Below are 19,889 nucleotides of genomic sequence, written 5' to 3' on the forward strand. Positions count from 1 at the left end.
TGTCTCAGCCTCCTAAGTACTGGCATTAGAGGTGTGCCCCACCGTTCCCTGCTATGACTTATCTAACCTCTTTGTATCTTTCTGTATTTGTGAAATGGAGACCCTGAAAGGACAAATCTAAGAGGCACGGTGGATACAGTCTAATTTTCTCCATCTTGAATAAGTTTACTTCTGAAAGAATTTCCCACTCCCCAAGATAAAAGCGCTGCTGCCCTTGACATAGCAAGTATCATTAGAGTATCTTTTATACTGAACAGGAGGAGCGGGATGGCTGCGAAGGGCACACAGTGTCTCTTTGTTAAAAGGATTAATGTTTTGCCCTCCCTCGCTGGCTCCTTGAATCTGGGAGCCCGGGGCCCCTCGGTTCCCACAGGTTCCTTCAGAAGGCTGTGCTGAGCCCAAACCCGAGGAGGCCAAACTTCCCAGGGCCCCAGCTTGTATTGTGAGTTGTCTTTCTGTTGAAATTCATGCTGGTGTCAAACTGTCACCCCTGAAGAAGGTTGATTTGTCTGTGAACAGGAAAAAAAGAAAGCATTACCTCATCTAGGTGGGTAATTCTTAGAGAGAAGCTTGAGACATGAGGGACTGTCTCTGCAAAAGAACGGGAAGGAAGAAATACAATCATTCCGTAAGGAGAGAAGGTGTCTCCCAGGGCAACACGCTTGAAGCCACCTCTTGGAACAGGTGCATTCGAGCTCTGAAGTGCCCCCTCCCTAACAGTCCACGGTATCAAGGTCCCCAACGAGCTTTATCATGGCCAGGTATCTGGGCTGGTACTCAGGAAAGTTTTAGCTCCAATTTTGTAAGATGGATCACCTCCTTGGGCCTCATTTTCGTCCCCAAAAAATGGTTGATATAGCTGATCAGGAATCTTGAGGTTGTATGAATCTGGAACCTAGACAGGAAGAGGAATGAAACAAGGAGCGAGTTTTTTTTTTTTTTTTTTTTTTTTTTTTTGGTGGTGGTGGTGGTGGTACTGGGGTTCCTGGAAGCCCTTCTACCTCCGGGCTACACTCCTAGACCTATTTTATACTTTTTATTTGGAAACAGGGTCTCTTACCTGCATGATCCTCCTGTCTCCCTCTCCCAAGCACAGGGATTGGAGCAAGCTCATTTTAAAGCCGGAGGGGAAATTGGGTGTGGTGGCGCACGCCTGTAATTCTAGTACTTGGGATTACAGATTTGAGGACAGCCTTAGCCATTTAGAGAAAGCCTCAGCAAGTTAGCAAGACCCTGTTTCAAAATAAGAAATAAAATAGGACTAGAGACTAGAGGTGTAGCACAGAGTTAGAATACCCTGGCTTCTATCACCAGTACTGCAAAAAAAAAAAAAAAATTAAATAAATACATAAAGCCAGAGAGGTAGTATGAATGAAAGAGCCTATATTCAGAAGAAAGTGGCAGAGGGGGACTAAAACAATTTCTGAGTAGATAACCCCACGTTTGGCTGTACATGAGCCAAAGTCCCTGCTGGATCTGATTAAAGAATCAGAAGTAGCTTTTCTGCCCCAGCTAATGTCTTTTGTGGTATGTGGCCTCCCGGGACTCACCTGACCCCAGCCCGAGATGCCTGGTCTCCTGGACTTCGTGTTCTCCTAAAACAGCCAGCAGCACTCGGGGGCCACGTAAACAGGCGCGCTGACCACGTGGACAGTAGAGCTCACACACAACGGTATTTACAACATGCAAATAAACGCCCAGCCAGACAGCACAGCGGCTCCCTAGAGGCTGAGTGGCTTCTCAGCTCCGCGGACTCGATTCCCACTTCTCAAGGAGCCCCGTTGACCTTGGGTGTGATCTGAAGAAGTAAATCAAAACCAAATGCTATTGTTGGCTCCCAGATGAGCGCAGAAGAGCGTCCAGCAGCCTCACTCACTCCAAAAGGAACCGTGAACCAGTAGAATGTATGAATAGATTTGGTTTGAAAACCAAAGATTTTGCATAGAATAACAAGAACTGTGTCCACAAAGTTGGGACACAAAGGCAAACCTCTTTTATCTCACAACTGTTCCTTTAAATAGATTCTTCCCTTGCCCTCCAGAAAACTGCAGGCAGTGCCATCCCCTTCCTGATAAGTAATACAAAGTCACATGTCACTTTACATAGCAAAATAAGCTTTTATTAAGAAATTAGAGTATTAGGCGGGAGTGGTGGTGCATGCTTGTAATCCCCGCGCTTGGGAGGCGGAGACAGGAGGATCGCACAGGTTCGAAGCCAGCCTCAGCTACTTAGTGAAGCTCTCAGCAACTTAGTGAGACCCTGTTTCCAAATAAAGTATAAAGTAGGTCTGGGAGTATAGCCCAGAGGTAGAAAGCCTCTGGGTTCCACCCCCAGTACCACCAAAAACAAAAACAAAAAATTAGAGTATTTAATCCTTTATGACAATGAAAACTCTTCTTTGTTAGAGGTTAGTTTTCTGTCACTATAACAAAACCCTTGAGATATTCGACTTATAAATAGAAAGGGTTTGTCTTGGCTTGCAGTTTTGTAGATCTGTGAATAGTTGGTCCCATTGCTTCAGGGCCTGTGGCCAGGAGCCTGGGGCGGAGCAAAACCACTTAATCTCATCACCAGGAAGTAGAAGAGGGGGGAGGAAAGGCCAGGGATTCAAAACCTTCTTCAAGGCCGCACCCTGATGCCCTGCGGTACCCCCCAAGGCTACACTTTTTGAAGGTTCTATCTCCTTCCAGGAGCACCACCCAGGGAACCAAGGTTTTAACACATAGGACTGTGAGGGGCAGTTAAGATCCAAGCTGCAGTAGAGCCAAGCTTGATTTAAAGTTAGATCTTCTCCCTTCCCCACCTGGACTCCACCTCTCCTCCAGTTAACAAGATTATCAGGGGGCTGAGACAAGCTCTCCAGGGGACCCTAATGAACCCTGTCTCTCTGAGGTTGCGAAACCCACTGGGTCTCCATCGTCCTCCTCTGCACAGCAGTGAGCTCAGCACCTCTCTCTCCCCAAAAAATGCTGTCAGTTTCCACCCTCCTCCAGAGGGGCTTCAGGGTCGTCCATGTCAAAGCTGTTTTAAAAAACGTGAGGCTCTCAGCAACTCAGTGAGACCCTGTTTCCAAATAAAATATAAAATAGTCTGGGAGTGTAGCCCAGAAGTAGAAGGCCCCTGGGTTCCATCCCCAGTACTACAAAAAAAGTGATAAAATTTACATCAAGGTTACCATCTTTATCGTTTTCCAGTGTAAGGTTCAGTAGTGTGAGTGCATTCACAGAGTTGTGCGACAGTCTCCCAAACTGCTTTCATCTTGTAAAACTATCATTTGGTAAACAGTAAGCAATGCGTCCCCGTTCCCCCACCCCCCTCGCCTCTGCTCCTATTTCTTTGACTACACCAGTTACCTTAGATGCATGGAATCAAAGAATGTGCCTTTCTGTGACCACTGGGTTTTGGTATCCAAACCCAGACACTTTGGAAAGTGAAAGGGGACAACTGGGTTAGTAATTACGCCATGATGTCCGACAAGCCCGGGCTACTGCTGAGCGCGCAGACATGTGCCGGCCCATCCAAACAGCTGGGTGGCCTTTTCCCTTTTTTGTTTTTGGTACTGGAGGTTGAACCTAGAGGCACTCTACCTCCGAGCTACACTCCCAGTCATATTTAATTTTTTATTTTAAAACAGGGTCTCACTAGGTTGCTGAGACTTTCGCTAAGTATCTGAGGCTGGCCTGGAACTTGCCATACTCCTGTCTCAGCCTCCCAAGTATTGGGGTTACAGGCGTGCGCTGCCACACCCAACTTGGGTGGCCTTTCTAACCAGCCTTGTGTTGCTTTTTTTTTTTTTTTTTTTTTTTTTTTTTTGGTGGTACTGGAGTTCCTGGAAGCCCTTCTACCTCCGGACTACACTCCCAGACCTATTTTATTTTTGGAAACAGGGTCTCCTAAGCCAGCGCGGCTGGCTTCGAACCAGCGTGATCCTCCTGTCTCTGCCTCCCAAGCACAGGGATTACAAGCGTGCGCCACCACGCCTGGCCTACTTTTTTTTTTTTTTTTTTTTTTTTACTTTTTGTGTGTGTGTGTGGATCTGGGGATGGAACCCAGGGGCATTCAACGTCCAAGCTCTACCCCCAGCCCTATTTTTTATTCTTTATTTTGAAACAGGGTCTCACTAGGTTGCAGAGGGCCTCACTAAGTAGCTGAGGCTGTCCGTGAACCACGATCCTCCAGTCTCAGCCTCCTGAATGCTGGGATTATAAAGGAGCACCACCACGCCCGGCTTTGCGATGCTTTTTGTCTGGCTGTGTGGCTGGTCTGCTCACAGCCATCTCCAGCAGCACTGCTTGTTTCAAAGTCTCAGTCGGATCTGTCCTTGGCTCTAGAGATAGAGGGACAAAGTGACCCACAGACAGCACAATTCAGGACAAACCTGCGCAGGGTTGGGGAGTGGGGAGGCTCCGAGCGCCCTGGCCGGTGGTGGAGCGGACTGTCCAGCCACCTGATTCCCTTCCTCTCCAATGTTTCTAGCAAGTGTTCCTGATGGCTCCCTGGAGTTTTACACATCTCTTCAAAACCAGTCTTTAAAATCCTTCCATAAGGTTTTTACCATACCGGCATCCAGCGTCGTCCTGTGGTCTCCAGGCCCCAGAAATGGGCCCAGCCTCCTAGTAATGAATGATCCTGCTCCAGCCTTTTAACGGGAGGGCAAGGAGCCAGGGGCGCTCAGGCCTGGGTACCCACATCTGGCTGGTGAGCGAGCCCCAACCTACCTTCAGCAAGTGTTAGGAGTCACAGCTGAGTGAATTTCTGTCCGTGCTTGTGTGTGTTTTTAAGTACATGATTGAGTTTATGTTTGAGGTTTGGAAACCCATTTAAAAAAAAAAAAACTGGTCGCTAGCCAGATTTCTCACTAACAGAGTGAGAGACGGCTTGGTCACAGGGCACAGAGGAGAACAGCACCCCGAGGTGCTCCTGGCCTGGCTGCCCTGGTGCTGGGGGGCTGGGGGAGTGAACCACTCTGCACAGAGGTCCCACCGCAGATGAGAAGCGGAGAAACAGCTCATGAGGACGACAAACTTTGTACAGAAAAGGGGTACACTGAAGGCAGGGGGCTTCTCCTTCAGAACTCTGGCTCCTTCTAAGTATTTTCATGAAATTTTAACCAAAGACCATTATTATTAATCCATGACAAATCCAGTCTAGAATGGACCAGTCAAAACAGCTGAAGGCCACAAAGAACCTTCTGATCACTCCTCTTTTCTCCCACGCCCCCAAAGCCCTAGGTGCCCCTCAATCTTCTTTCTCTCTGGATTTGCCTATTCTGAATATTTTTAAAAATCCAGCAATACACCATGTGGCCTGTGACTAGCTTCTTTACTTAGAATAATGTTCCAAGAGTGATCTATATTGTAGCATGGGTCGACCTTCTCTATTCTTCTTTATGGCAGAATAATAAATAGTCCATTATCTTTTGACAGTTACTGCAGCACTGGCATAGCTCACGCACGCGCGCGCGCGCACACACACACACACACACACACACACACACACGGCCTCTTAGACCTTTGAGCTTCCTGTGGTCCCTCACATAGCTGTACGACTTTGTACCTGATTTCTTTCTGATTCTGGCCCAGATGTCACTATAACCAGGCCTTCTCTTACTCAGTCATTAACAGTGACAGCCTGCTGGGCGTGGTGGCCAGAACTACAAATCCTGTAATCTCAGTCCTTGGGAAGCTGAGAAAAGGCAATCTCGGGTTCCTCAGCGACTAGGCAAGATGCTTAACAACTTAGTGAGACCCGGTTTCAAAATTTAAAAAGAAAATCAAATGTTAATGGCTGGAGGTGTAGCTCAGAGGTAGAATGCTCCTGGGCTCGACCCCTGGTGCCCTCCCCAGGAAGACAACCTTTGTCCTAGCCTTATTTGTTTTATGCTTGTCCTTGGAAACCTCTTATTCTCTGACTTGCAATACCCCATGGTTTTCTTATTTATTTGCCTTTATTTGGTTTCCTCTTCCTTCATAAGGACGTTCGGGGTTGTTTTTCTCACTACTGTACGCACGGTGCCCAGCACAGTGTCTGAATGTAAACATTCAACAAGTTGTTGAGTGGCTAAAAGGGATGGAGCGACCAGCCCCTGATTTTGAAGACAGGTCCGTGTGCATGAGTCTAGTGGCCATTAGATTTACGGATAGAGGATAACTCGGCGGAGGAAGGGTTTGTGAGGGTTCCCGCCAAGTAAAGAGCAAGGCATTTGGAAGGGAGAGGGGGGCTCTACAATTTTTTACAGCTTAGATTTGTTGCTGAAAAAAATGAAAAGCATAAAAAATTGTTCCCATCTGTGCTCCCCTTTGATTTAATTTCTTGTCTGTCGGACTGAAAGGAAGCTAAGGGCTAATTAGTAATTCGATGTCAAGAACACATTGCTGGGGCCCTGCAGACCACTGGACAATTCCCGTTAATCTGGACCCCTTTGCATTTGTGGAAGCCGGAAGTATTGGGCTAGGAAATCCTGCCTGTTGGATTCTTGTACCTTCTTTGTCTTCAATTTTAGCAACTCATTTCTGCCGAGCCATGAACCCTGTGAGTTTCATTTCCCTCGACGAGCGTGATTCCAAGGGGAAACCCAGGCTTAAAGGCTTAAATGACCTTCCTGAAAATTGTTAAACCTGTTTAGCACCAAACCTCAGCACAGCCAGCACCTTTTGTACCCGACTCTGCCCAGCACCCCGGGGTTCAGCTGGTGCGGTCGGAGGGGACACAGCCTGCCCAGGTCACACCTAACAAGGACCTGGAGCAGGCAGAGGCCATTTCTATGCAAGATGGCTTGTGATGATTCCCTCAAGTTTGGGACCAGGATTCTGGTTGGAGACTATGAGCTCCCAGATATGTAGCTGTTCCTGTTCTCTCTGGAAGACAGTTGAGTTTAGACAGAGCTGCCGAGGAGTAAAGCTTGTGGCTTCCCAGTTATGATACCTCCATCCCCTCTCCTTGGCTGGGCCTAATATGCCACTTCTCAGTGGCCACATCCCCTGCACTTTAAAGGTGCTTCTCCTCTCTCTCTCTCTCTCTCTCTCTCTCTCTCTCTCTCTCTCTCTCTCTCTCTCTCTCCTTTCCTTCCTTCCTTTCTGCCTGCTTTTCTTTCTTTTCTTTCGTGTGTGTGTGTGTGTGTGTGTGTGTGTGTGTAAGAGTTGGTTACCGGGGATTGAAACCAGGGCAGTGTACCGCCAAGCTACATCCCCAGCCTCATCTAATTTTTTATTTTGAAATAAGGTCTTGTTAAATTGCTAATGCTGGCCTCAAAACTGCAATCCTCTAGTCTCACTCAGCCTCTCAACTGCTAGGATCACAGGCGCACTCTGTGCCTGTCTAGAAATACATTTTTTAACAAAATGTCTGGGTTCAGTCCCTGGAGGCTCGTCACATCGTGGAAGCAGCCTGAATTTGAGCAGAAAGAGGGTTTGAATACGCTCTCATCTCTTATCATCTGTGTGACCTTGAGAAAGTGACTTCAGGTCTCTGAACTTGGATTGTCATAATCCATGCTTCATAAAGCTCTTCATTCATTTGCTCAAGAAACAGATATGAAAAAAGGACAAAATCATGTCATTCGCAAGAAGATGGAAAGACCTGGAGAACATTATGTTGAGATCAGCCAGGCATTGAAAGAGAAGGGACATGTGTTCTCTCTAATATACCCAAACTAGGGAGTATTAGGGATACCAGAGGGACTCCAGATCATGGAGGGGAAACCTCAGCAAAGCCAGAAAGGAAGGGTAAGAGAAGAAGAAGGCTGAGGTTGATTAATGGAGGAGCTACATTTGAATACGTGTATAAGTGTGAATGTAGCATGGTCAACCTGGACACTCACTGTTGGAAGGGGGGAAAGGGGAAGCAAGGTGGGGAGGGCACCAAGCACTGTGTGAATGTAGGCTGTTTTCAATATGATCCTCATAAAAATAAAATATAAAAATAAAAAAGACAAATACAACACAGGTTGATTATCACTTTGGCAGAGGGAGGCGTTTGAGTGTCTGGGAGAACTATCCCAGGCTGCAGCTGGGAGGCCTGGGGGACTGGGGGCCGTGCATGTGGAAAGAAGTTCAGGGCAGGCTGCTAAGAAGTCTCCTCTCCTCCTCTGCTGTCACCTCTCCCCTCCCAAATTCACAGTTCCTCCAGTTGACCTGCACACTTTAGAATTCCTCTAGGGGAAAAAGGAAAATCAGAGCTGTAGTGGAACTGGCCCTTCTGGAGAGACAGGAATTCTAGACCTGAAGTCCTCGCCCATAGAAAATATCCCCTGGCCGCTCCTCTTTCCAGGAAGGTTTTGCCCCAGTAAGTGTATCCAGAGCTGGAGAGCATCGGGGTCAACAATGGCCCAGCTGCAGAGATGGTGGCTTACCCCAGACCCTGCCTGCCTCTGGGCAAGCTGAGCCTTGGGCCCTACCGTAAAAACCCAGGCAAGAGCCAGCTGTGCTAGCATACAGCTGTGATCCCAGCACCTGGGAGGCTAAGACAAGAGGATCGCAGGTTCAAGGACAGCCTCAACAATGTAGAGAAACTCTCAGCAACCCAAAATAAAAAAATTAAATGCGGGAGACGGGTAGCTCAGAGGTAGAATACCCCTGGGTTCAATCCCCAGTGGTTGTCAAGGAGGGGCTGACCTAACGCACCGCCCCCTGCTGGTTGTATCTGGCATTACAGAGCATCCTGCAAGACCTCACCTATTTGCCCAGCAGAGGCCTGCTTGAAAAGCAACCTGGTCCACCCTGCAGCTCCCCAGCCTTGCTCCCCAGATCACTGTCCAACCAAAAGGAGATATCTTTGCCCAGCAAGGTGGAATGGCCCATCCTGATTTTCTTCCCAGATGTTCTGTACTTCTCAGACTAATTAAGTCCCCCCTTTGAGGCAAAGGAAGGACAGGAGCATAGTGAGGTTAGGCTCACATCACTGGGGTGCTCTGCTCATTACAAAGAAAGCCAAAGCTAGATTCAGATATTTTGCATCCTTGGGAAGTTTCTGCCATTCAAATATTAACCCTTGTCAGTCCCCAAAGGCACACTCCAGAGAAGAAAGAAATGACATCAGGAGCAGAGAGAAAGGAAAGGACACAGAAAATGCTCAAAGTATTTACATTTGCCAAAGCTTTATGGTGAAGTCTTTCTTTCTGCAAGAAAAGCCAAAGCACACACAAGAAAATAATATAGAGAAAGGCCCTCTGGGGAGAAAAATAAAAGGAAGTCTAGTCCACTGGGGGAAAATAAAATGGCCCATTTTTCTATAAGCTTGTTAAGGACTCATTAACCTCTTTCTCCTTTCCCTGGGTAAAGATTCCTGAGCCAAAGAAAGCTAAAAGGTTTTTGATGGGTTAAAAAGAGGCCATCCATTAAAGGGTCAAGGCCTGGCGCACTGGGCATCTGTCATTGGATTAAGCAAATCAATTTGGAGCTCCTGTAGTCTGGCAGTGAGGAGGGGGTGGCGGCTGGCCGGAGAAGCATCTTGCTTCCATTAGGTCTGGCTGCAGAGAAAAGTTAGCTGTTGCCTTGTCTGCTGTGATGTAACCATCGCTGCAGAAAACAGATGCCAGGGAGCCATATTTTAATGCAGGTAATGCAGTTCTTCATGATCATGGCTTGCGTGTTTTAGAAAGCCTGATTGGGATCCTGTGATAGCCCATTCTTCTCTGGTTCATACTGAGGAAACTTGCTTCTCATGACGAATATTGAGGATTAGAAGTCATGCCCAAGCTGGGCGTGGTGGCACATACTTGTTACCCCAGAACTTGAGAGGCTGAGACAGGAAGATCGCAGGTTCGTGGCCAACCACAGCTACTTAGTGAGGCCCTGTTTCAAAATAAAGAATAAAAATAGGGCTGGGGGTATAGCTAGGAAGTAGGATGCCCCTGGGTTCAATCCCCAGAAATGCAAAAGAAAGAAATGAAAGAAGAAAGAGAAGAAGGAAAGGAAATCCAGTTGAACAGAAAAAAAAAAAAATTTAAACACTCATGGCACAATATTAGTCTTCTTTCAAAGAAAATTGCACAGACATGTCCTTTGGGCTGATAGTTGTTGTTGTACTGAGGATTGAGCCCAGGGGCATTCTACCTCTGAGCTATACCTCAAGCCCTATTTTATGTTTTATTTGGAAACAGGGTTTCACTAAGTTATGGAGGGCCTCTCTACATTGCTGAGGCTAGCCTCAAACCTGCAACCCCCAACCCCATATCGTCCTCCCAAGTACTGGGATTACATGCTTGTGCCGCGGTGGCCCCTCATCTCTTGGATACCTTGAATCATCTCTAGCAATGTGAATGCTAGGTAAATAGTTATTATGCTGTGTTGTTTAGGGGAAATAACAAGGGAAGACAGCCTGTACATGTGTCTGCACTGTGTTACAGATACTTCTCTTTTTTATTTTTTTTCAAATATTTTCAATCCCTGGTTGGTTGAGTCAGCAGATGTGGACTCGACGGATGTGGAGAGCTGACTGTACAGACATGAGCTTGGCCTTGTTTCCTCCCTCTGCCTTTCAGCATCTACAAAGTAGACACCCGCTACTCAAAGTGTTGGAGAGGGAATAGGGATTCACTGTTGCCTAAGACCCAAGGGCTTCATTTGTCTTCTCTTTATGAAATAACACAAAAACATACTGAGTGCCTTTGGAACTGATAGAAGACTGACATATGGCTTCAACCCACTGCTTCATCTGTCCTTAACACATCTGCCTCTGTGGGTCCCAGAAATGGTTGTGCCGCCATAGCAGACCCTTCCCAGGGCACACGTGAGCAAACTCAGGTGAGCGCAGGCATGGGGCCGCCTCAGGTTTGAAACTGCAGCCAGGTGGGATTTAGCCACTTCCTCCTTTTATCCTGCAGATGGGTAGCGACTCTTTTTTTACATTTGCCAAATGTGTAAATAAACCTAGAGTGGGAGGCCACTTCGAGAAAGTGGAAAGAGAAGAAGTGAAATAAAGAAGTGAGTCTTGATTTTGCATGTTTCATTCTGAGTTTGGAGATGATCCCAGTCCACAAGTCTAATTCTTATTAGAGGACTCCTTGCCGGTGTTTGGAAAGTGTGCAGCACCGTTCAGATGACTGAAGCTGGTCACTTAAACAAGTGAGCATTATTTAGTCAGATCTTCAAATATACTTGTTCCCGTTTATTGCTAGAGCCTTGTGGAATTTAGAAAGAGCCAAAGCCAGGCATGATGGCGCACACTTGTAATCCCAGAACTTGGAAGACTGAGACAGGAAGATCACAAGTTTGCGGTCAGCCTCAGCAACTTAGTGAGGCCCTTAGCAACTTAGTGGGACCCTGTTTTAAAATAAAATAGGGCTGGGGTAGAGCTCCAAAATAGAATGCCTCTGGTTCAACCCCCTACACCAAAAAAGAAAAAGGAAAAGCCCAAGACAAGAAGTCACAAAATGTGCATACCAATATCAGTGACTCAGTTAACCTCTGCCAAGCCCTTCACCTCTCTCCACTGGGACTGCTTTATCTGAGCAAGTAGGAGGTAGACCAGATGGCTGCTGTGATTCTGTATAATGGTCCCTCTAGATGAAGCAGGAAGTTACTCACAGGGACATCATTAAGAGGTTTGATGACTCAGCCTTGGAGACAGAAGGAAGACAAGGTTCTCTGAAGTCCTGATCAAGACTCAGAGCCACTAGACCCAACTTCCTCTTGGGCCTGTATTTCCACATCATCTTGAGCCCACCACTCTGCATGGTGTCCCAGTCTCAGTAAACATTGGCTGCAGGGGAAGTCCAGTGGAGCCAGGCCCCTTCCTCTGCCCCAAACTGCACCCAGTCGCAGGATGTGAGAGTCCAGCAGACCAGCTAATAGGAGCCAGTACCCAGGCCCCCGCTCACCAAGGATTTATAGCACACTCCGTTGTACTCAAGGCTTAAGGGAGTATTTATTAGCCACTCTTGTTTGTTCTTTATGGATAAATGTCTCCCATCTTCTGATTTATACATGTGGACATTAAAGCCCAGAGTGGGAAACTGGAGGACCAGTGACTACATTGGGAATCACAGAATGTCTACGTCAGAAACAAAGAACCCGTGGCCGGGCGCGGTGGCACACACTTGTAACTCCAGTACTTGGGAGGCTGAGACCGGAGGATTACAGATTCACAACCAGCCTCAGCAACTAGTTAGGCACTCCACAATTTAGTGAAACCCTGTTTCAAAAGAAAAAATAAAATAAGAACCGGACGTGGTGGCGCACTTGTAATCCCTGTACTTAGGAGGCTGATACAGGAGGATCTCAGGTTCTTGGCCAGCCTCAGCTACTTAGTGAGGCCCTCCACACTTAGTGAAACCCTGTTTCAAAATAAAGAATAAAAAATAAGACTGGGGGTGTAGCTCAGAGGTAATACCTGTGAGTTCAATCCCCAGTACCACAGAAGAAGGAAGGAAGGAGGAAGGAAGGAAGGAAAGAAGGAAGGACGGACGGACGGACTAAGAACTCACATCTAGGTCCAACCAGAGTCCCAGTGATGGGGACATGGTGACAGATAACGTCTCAGTGAAGCTTTCCTGTTCATTTCCTAAGTGTTTCCTTTTTCATACAAGTCCAGATCATTCGTGCTGTTCCTAATCATGATTATTGTTGGTTCTTAGGCCTTGGTTGAATGCTCCAGAACATGCAGGCAATTGCTGTGTGAGAAAGATGAGGCAACCAGGTCTCCAAGAAAAGAAAGTGGTACTTGTTATCATTTATGGCATAAGGGGAAAGCAAAGCCATTGTGTAGGACTGAAAAGATTTGGTTTTATACTTCCTATGTACCAGTAGGATTGTTGCTCATTTGCGAAAAGCATTCCGCTTGTAAAGTTAAGTGCCCATTAGTGAGTAAGAGCTGTTCCCACTAATTGGGGGGCTCCTGGGGAAGCAGCATAGTTAGAGGCTGGAGTCACCGACCAGGTGCCCTTGACTTCTACTCTGCTTCCTTTGCTCACTTGCTGTGTGGCCTCGGGCAGTTTCCCCTAATTTCTCTGAGCCTCCTTTTCCCCAGGAAAGTTTCCCACTCCCTTTTTTTGCTGATGTTGAATGATCAAAGAAACAATGTTTGCAAAGCTTTTTTTTTTTTTCCCCCAGTACTGGGGATGGAACCCAGGGGCATTCTACCTCTGAGCTACACCAGCCCTATTTTATTCTTTATTTTGAAACAGGGTCTTACTGAGTTGTGGAGGGCCTCACAAGTTGTTGAGGCTGGCTAAGAGCCTGCAATCCTCCTGTCTCAGCCTCCCAAGTCCTGGGGTTACAAGCGTGTGCCACCAGGCTTGGCTTGCAGAGCTTTTTTAAAGATGCCTGGATGAAGTGCATTAGAAAGGCCTTGATCTGCTTAGTTTTTAATTCATAAATCCTTCACTTCTTAATAGAACTACATGCTTGAGCTTTTAATTCATTCCTTGGGCATAATAGCTCTAGGAGTTACACACAATCCGAAGAGAACTAGCTCAGTCATCAGACTGATGGTTCTGAGTCCCCTGATGCCTCTTTTATGGAGTGGCGAAGTGTGATGACGTGTTTACGCGGTGGCTAGGATATGATGGCTGCCCCATAGCCTTGCGCAGATTAAGAGAAGCTGCCTTAAAACCATTGTGGCCATGTTTATGCAGTGCTGGGATATGCTGCCTGCCCCGTAGCCTTGCGCAGATCAAGAGGAGGCTGCCTTGAAACCGGGGCAGCCAGAGCCCACCTTTCCCTGTTTGCAAAAGGGAGGTGAGGTGAGCATCTTTTTCTGCTCATTGGCTTATTGTCTAATCTGTGGGCAACAGGGGTGCAGGAGCAGATACACAGTGCCTTAGAGCAGGTGACGTCTGGCCTGGCAGCCAACAGCAGCTGTTCCCACCCTCTCTGCCCTGCCCCCCTTATGCTTGGACCTCCAGCTCTGCCCTCTCCTAAGTGAGGAAGAATGGATCCTCGGGTAGTGTAGGTCCTCTTTGGTTCCTGGGCCTTTTCTGTCTGGTGGGAAAATCTGACCCTGAGAAACTTTGCAGCCACTCACCTGAAACCTTCCCTCCTCCCTCCCTTCCTTCATTTGCAAAATAAAAAGCGATGCTGAAAGCCACCCACAAGAGCAATCCCTGAAGCTGCACCCTCTTACAGAAACTTCCACAAACAGCTCATCATGCTAGAGCCTTGCCTAGAGCCAGAACTCAGGGCTTCTACCCAGGGAGGCAGCCAGAGGCTGAAGCCTTCCCGGGGCGGCCACAGTCGCCGCAGGAGGCCCGAGCAAGCCCAGATGGTTTTGTTAGGGCGCTTTGGCAGACACGTGGGTTTCCATGCTCAGCGGCATGAGGGACCACTTAAGCAATGTCTTGGCTGTGTTTTATTTTGCAAAAAGCAGGGAAGGAGGAATTGCCAGGGAACCAGCCCTCTGAGCAGTCTGCTCTGGGGTCCTTTATCAGTCGGGAAGGGGCTTCAAACAAAAGTGGGGTTTTCTCAGGCATGCTCACGCCAGGTGTGGCTACTTTTCCTCCTCTTGTGGGGACAGAGAGTCCGGCTTCCCTGGGTCTGCCCACCGCCTTACCCCCTACCATGATGCCGAGTCTAGGACTGAGCCTGCCAGCACCCAAGACCAGGAGCAGCTACAGAATTGGCAGGGCCCGTACAAGATGGAAATGCAGGCCACCCTGGTGAAAACATGTTAGGAATTTCAAGATGGCAGCTACAGAACAGTCAGCCAAGCACAGGGAGGGCCCTTCTGAGCAAGGGGCCTCTAGTCACACACCCATGAAGCCAGGGACCCGCTTTGCCTAGCCACAGAGGGTCAAGAGGGGGCTGAGGGACCGCCAGCACACATCATCTGCATCTCTTTCTTTAGAGGAAAGAAGAGAGAGAGAGAGAGAGAGAGAGAGAGAGAGAGAGAGAGAGAGAGAGAGAGAAGGCTGAAACTAAATCTGGATACTTAAAGATTTCTAGCACACCAATAATCTAATTGTTTCTAAACCACAAAGTCAGGCCTTGAGTTAGGAAATGTAAGAAAAGACTTATTCCGGTTTCTCTGGAGTTGTTCTTTCTTATTTGCCAGGATTTGGGAGAAATAAGAACAGTGAGGAGCCACAGCAAGAGCTGAGTTTGTTGAGTGCTTACGGTGAGCCAGTGCTGTGCTGAGGGTCTGCGGCCGCTGAGGTCAGCCTGGGAGGGGTCCTCATGGTGGGGAAGCAGGCCAAAGGAGCAGCTTGGAAGTACCAGAGCCTGGAGTCAGACACAGGCAGGACCCGAAGACTTCGAAGGTGCCTGGTGGCGCCTTGTGCAGCCTGCAGGATCTGAGGCCGATGGGGCCCCATGGGGCCTATTCGTTTAGGTGTTTTTGTGGCTCTGAAATTCAGGTACCTAACAAAATACCTAACAACCAGGGATCAGAGAAGAGCTTGTTGCATGAAGGAATTCACAGGGGCAGAGTCTTCAATGGGACAACACCGTGCTGTGTGTTTGAATATAATAAAGGCCCTACCTGGCCAGGCCCGGTGGTGGACATCTGAAATCCCAGGACTTGGGAGGTTGAGACAGGAGGATCATGTTGCGGTGAAATATGTTATGGTTTAGGGGAAACTGTCCCCGGGGGCCCCTGTTAGGGTCCCAGACACAATTTCCCTCAAACCACAACAAAACAAAACAAAACAGAAAAACCGCAAGTTCTTGTCCTGAGCTAAGGGTCAATACACATTAGCCCAGACTCTTGCTGAAGATTTAAAGAAGTTTATTAAAAAGATAGAAATACAGAAGATAGTTAAAGCCCCACGCCATTCAGAAATGGCATGGGTGGGGGGCGGCGATTCGAGCAAATTCACCAAAGGGACCACACGTGGCCCCAGGCTTTATGTACCCATGACCTCCATCTTGTTTACGTAATTCTGATGTAGTGAATATCCCTGTAAGGTCCCTCCCCCAGCAAGGTGTGGCAAGGTGTCTCCTTTCAGAAAGGTCGACCCCCTCCTCCCATCCTAGCTAGACCACTAATTACCTTTAGCTAGGTTAATTTAATTGCCTGCTTCTAGGCAGAAACCAAGTCCTTGCACAGATTTGCCCCTCACCCAATTTTGGGAATATATTAATAATCATAGCTTTCTCAAATCTTCCTAGGCCATTCCCAATACTGGTACAGATCACAGCTTTGAGGCAGACCTCAGCAACTTAGCAAGACCCTGTTTCAAAATTTAAATAGAGAGCTAACGTTATATAGCTCACATATAAAACACCCCTGGGTTCAATCCCCAATCAAAAAAAAAAAAAAAATCCTCCCGAAGGTGGTAGAGACACAAAGCTATCTGAGCCAAGCTGTTTGCTGATTTGCTTTCCTTGAGATGTCTCCATCCAGTTGGAAACGACCCTTAAAGAGAAAGAGAGATACAGTTTCCTTGGATTTCAGAGTGAGATGGACTCTGGGTCATGGATGCAAGAGGCAGTTCTTGTAGTGAGAGACAGCAGATGTCATTATTATTTATACATACAAAATAATTTTTTGGTAGGGATTGAATCCAGGGACATTCTGCCTCTGAGATATACCCGCATCCCTTTTAAATTGATTATTATTTATTTATTTATTTATTGCCGGTCTGGAGATGGAATCCAGGGGCATTTAACCTCCGAACTACATCCCTTGCCCTATTTTTTAATCTTTATTTTGAAACAGGGTCTCACTGAGTTGCAGAGGGCCTCACTAAGTAGCTGAGGCTGTCCAGAAACCACTATCCTCTTGTCTCAGCCTCCTGAATGCTGGGATTACAACTGGTGCACCACCACGCCCTGATTTGTGTGTGTGTGTGTGTTGGGGGGGGGTCCTGGTTCCTGGAAGCCCTTCTACCTCCGGGCTACACTCCCAGACCTATTTTTGTACTTTTTTAAATTTGGAAACAAGGTCTCTTAAACTAGCAAGGCTGGCTTCGAACCTGCGTGTGATCCTCCTGTCTCCACCTCCCAAGTGCTGGGATTACAAGCATGCGCAACCACGCCCGGCTTTTTTTTTTTTTTTTTTTTTTTTTTTTTTATGAGGTCTGGGTAAGTTGCTAAGGGTATTGGGGAGTTGCTGTTGAGGCTGTCCTCCAACCTGCAATCCTCCTGTCTTTGCCTCCTAAATTCTGGAATTACAGGCATGTGCCACCACACCTCACTAAAATAATCTTAAAATTGTGCAGGGGAGACTGTGAGAATCAAAGAATGCATCCATTCTAGAAAGCAGTTTTTACTCTGGCCCAGTTTTACTTGGATGGCAAATCCATCAGCCAAGCATTGACTGATAACATCCAGGACCTGGGAGGACCAGACCGGTCTGACACAGGGAGATGACGCTCAGATCTTGAGATGGAGAAGACGTTCGCAGGGCAGAGAGGGACAGGGGCCCCAAGAAACACAGGTCCCAACTCAGCGGCAGAGAAAGTGTTGTGGGGGGGAAACCAGCCCTTCCGAGGGGGGGAAGACAAGAGGGGGTTCCTGCACTGCCCCTCTTTCAGCAAAATTAAGCCACTTTCCCAGGGCCTGGGTTGCGATCTCCACCCACAGAAATGCAAACGCCTTGCACACGACTCCATCCTCTAGTCGCATCCCCAGAGAGGGGTTAGCAACTTTCGTTTTCACCCAGTGAAAGGGAGCGGTTCCTCGACGCCGCGCCGCTGCTGGCTAAGGGGCTCGGGCCCCTCGCCGCTGCCGGGCTCGGGCGGCAGAGCTGGGCTCCCTTTGTGCGGCCGAGGGAAGGGGCTCCCGCCCGCTCCCCGCTCCCCGACCCGGCCGGAGCCCCCGCCCTCCCCGCGCCGGGGCCCCCGCACCGCAGCGGCAGGAAGTGCCGTCCCGCGGGAGGCCGGGAGCCGCGCGCCCGCCCAGCTCCTGGGGGAGGAAGGCGGCGCGCAGATGGCCCCCGCCGGCTGCTGACCCCTCCAGCCGCCGCCCCTCCCTCCCCGCCCCGGGAGGGAAAGGCCGAGCCGGGCTGTCTTGGAGAATTCAACAAAGGCGAGCAAGGGGGACCACTGCAAAAGAACTTGTTTGCTCCGCTGGAAGAACCTGCAGGGAAATCCGCGCCCACGTTGCCTGGATTAGAGGGAGCTGTGTGTGTGTGTGTGTGTGTGTGTGTGTGTGTGTGTGTGTGTGTGTGTGTGTGTGTGTGTGTCCAGCATCAGGAGGAGAGGTGGCGCCGTCAACAACTGCATGGGCTCAGCTTCGATAAGCAAACTGCCTGCCGGCTGTCCAGAAAGTTAAGCAGCCACAGGGACAGACGCACAGCCGCTGCGACCCGCACGCCTGACTCGAAACCGCGTTGTTTTCTGCCCAGATATTCCAATGGAGACAGCTGGAAAACCTGTATTTCAGAGAAAAGAAGTTTTCCGTGGAAGTTCATGATCCCCGCAGGTAAGCTTGGAAAGACATCTTCTCCTGGGAGGCCGTGGCATGTTATTAGGGTTTGGGGGGCTGTCACGGTTCGTGCACAGTTTGGGGTGGCTGGAGAAGAGGATGGTGGTTTACAATCACAGCAAAGCACGGTTTTGTACTACGTGTTGATAAACGTGGTGAGTTCCAGTGTGAGTGTGCGTGTGTGCATGTGTGTGCATGTGAAATTAGCAATTCCATGGCTGTCTGATCCTGCTACAGGTTGTTCGCTCCTGTGTGAGTGAGTGTGAGTGTGTGTGTGTGTGTGTGTGTGTGTGTACACGTGCGCCCACCCAATTGCCCTTCTGTCTTTCATACAGCGGTGCTGGAGAGAGGCTTTGTGGCACTTTATGGCAAACGCTGAGTTGAACTCGGCAGTGGCCCAGGCCCCTTAAGGACACTTTTTACTAGTAAAGAGGCACAAGGCCTCCTTTGCAGAGCAGTTGGCACCAGAAGGAATCTGTCACCCAAGCAGTGGTGCACAAATGTTTTATTCTGGAAACTGTCATTTTAGGACGGTAGCTTTGTAGATGGAGGCAAAAGAAATAGTCGTCTTTCCTCCAGCACACGCCACGCTCTCAGTAGATGCCAGACAACAGGGGCTAGTTTGGGATGCAGCCCCGCGTGGAGGAGTCCAGGCAGCTCCTACACCCTGCTTTTCCTCTGTGTCTGCTGGCCGTCCTAAAATTGTAGGCAGCCTGTAAGCAAAATGCCTTAAATCCAGGCCTGGCACTAAGAACAAGTCAGTTTTCATGGGCCTAAAAACAGACTGACCTCAAGCAGGTAGCACTGGGAGGTCAGGAAGAAGATCAGAGTCTCTAGAGGAGCCAAGCTGGAGTTCAGGTGCTGCTGTCACCTCGCCCTGGGCTTGGAAAGGAAATTGGCACCAGCCCCACCCCACACATGGCTTCGAGCTTACAGACAAGCAGCCCTGCCTCCCAGTGGCCTCTGGACGCGGAGCTGTTGCCCCAGCGGGAGGGCTGGGGCTTGTGCAGGAGCCCTGCCGCCCACGATAACCCAGGGGGCCGTGCGCTGCTTACCTCGCCATGTAATCTGCACAGCACAGCTTCTGCTGTGCGCAGCAGCTCATCCCTGCCCCACAGCTACCAAGGGACTAGCAGCTGGAGACGCTCCTGAGCTACTGAGGCTCTGCATTCGGGTCACATGGCAGCAGCGGACACAAGGACAGCTCTGGTAGCATTCCTCAGAGTCCTGGGACAGGTTCCATGGTCCAACAAACCCATCTACACAGGCAGAGAGGGAGAGATGATGTTGAAAATATAATCCAGCCAAGAAGAAACTCACCATTATTTTTCCAGGTGAACTGCAGATTCTCAGGAGGGAAAATACAAACTTAAAAGGGTAAAGTGTTCTCCGCCACAGCGGCTCAGATGCAGAAAGTTAGTGCTAAATAAAAATTGGCTAATCTAAGGGGCTGAGCAGAGGGAGTAGACACATCTCCATGCCTGTGCTCTGTTGGGGATTCTACTGACTCAGAGGCACCGTGGACAATCCGTAACCCTGCCTGGGCATATGTACATGCATGTGTGTGTCTCTGCACCCACTATCCCA

The 19,889-nt window shown here is 48.8% G+C and overlaps 1 protein-coding gene across 6 annotated transcripts in view; it reads left to right on the forward strand.

Annotated features, from left to right (window-relative positions):
• Positions 1–19,889, forward strand: part of FRMD4A (FERM domain containing 4A) — a gene marked incomplete at both ends in the record, with an annotated part of 621,402 nt that overhangs the window by 547,809 nt on the left and 53,704 nt on the right. For all 6 annotated transcript variants that reach the window (XM_080717053.1, XM_080717052.1, XM_080717050.1 and 3 more), the window contains one exon: positions 18,223–18,299. In XM_080717053.1, coding sequence (XP_080573179.1) covers positions 18,223–18,299 — 77 coding nt within the window. The remainder of the gene's footprint in view (positions 1–18,222; positions 18,300–19,889) is intronic.

Source organism: Muscardinus avellanarius (genome assembly GCF_963383645.1).
Source record: "Muscardinus avellanarius genome assembly, chromosome: 20".
NCBI lineage: Eukaryota > Metazoa > Chordata > Mammalia > Rodentia > Gliridae > Muscardinus > Muscardinus avellanarius.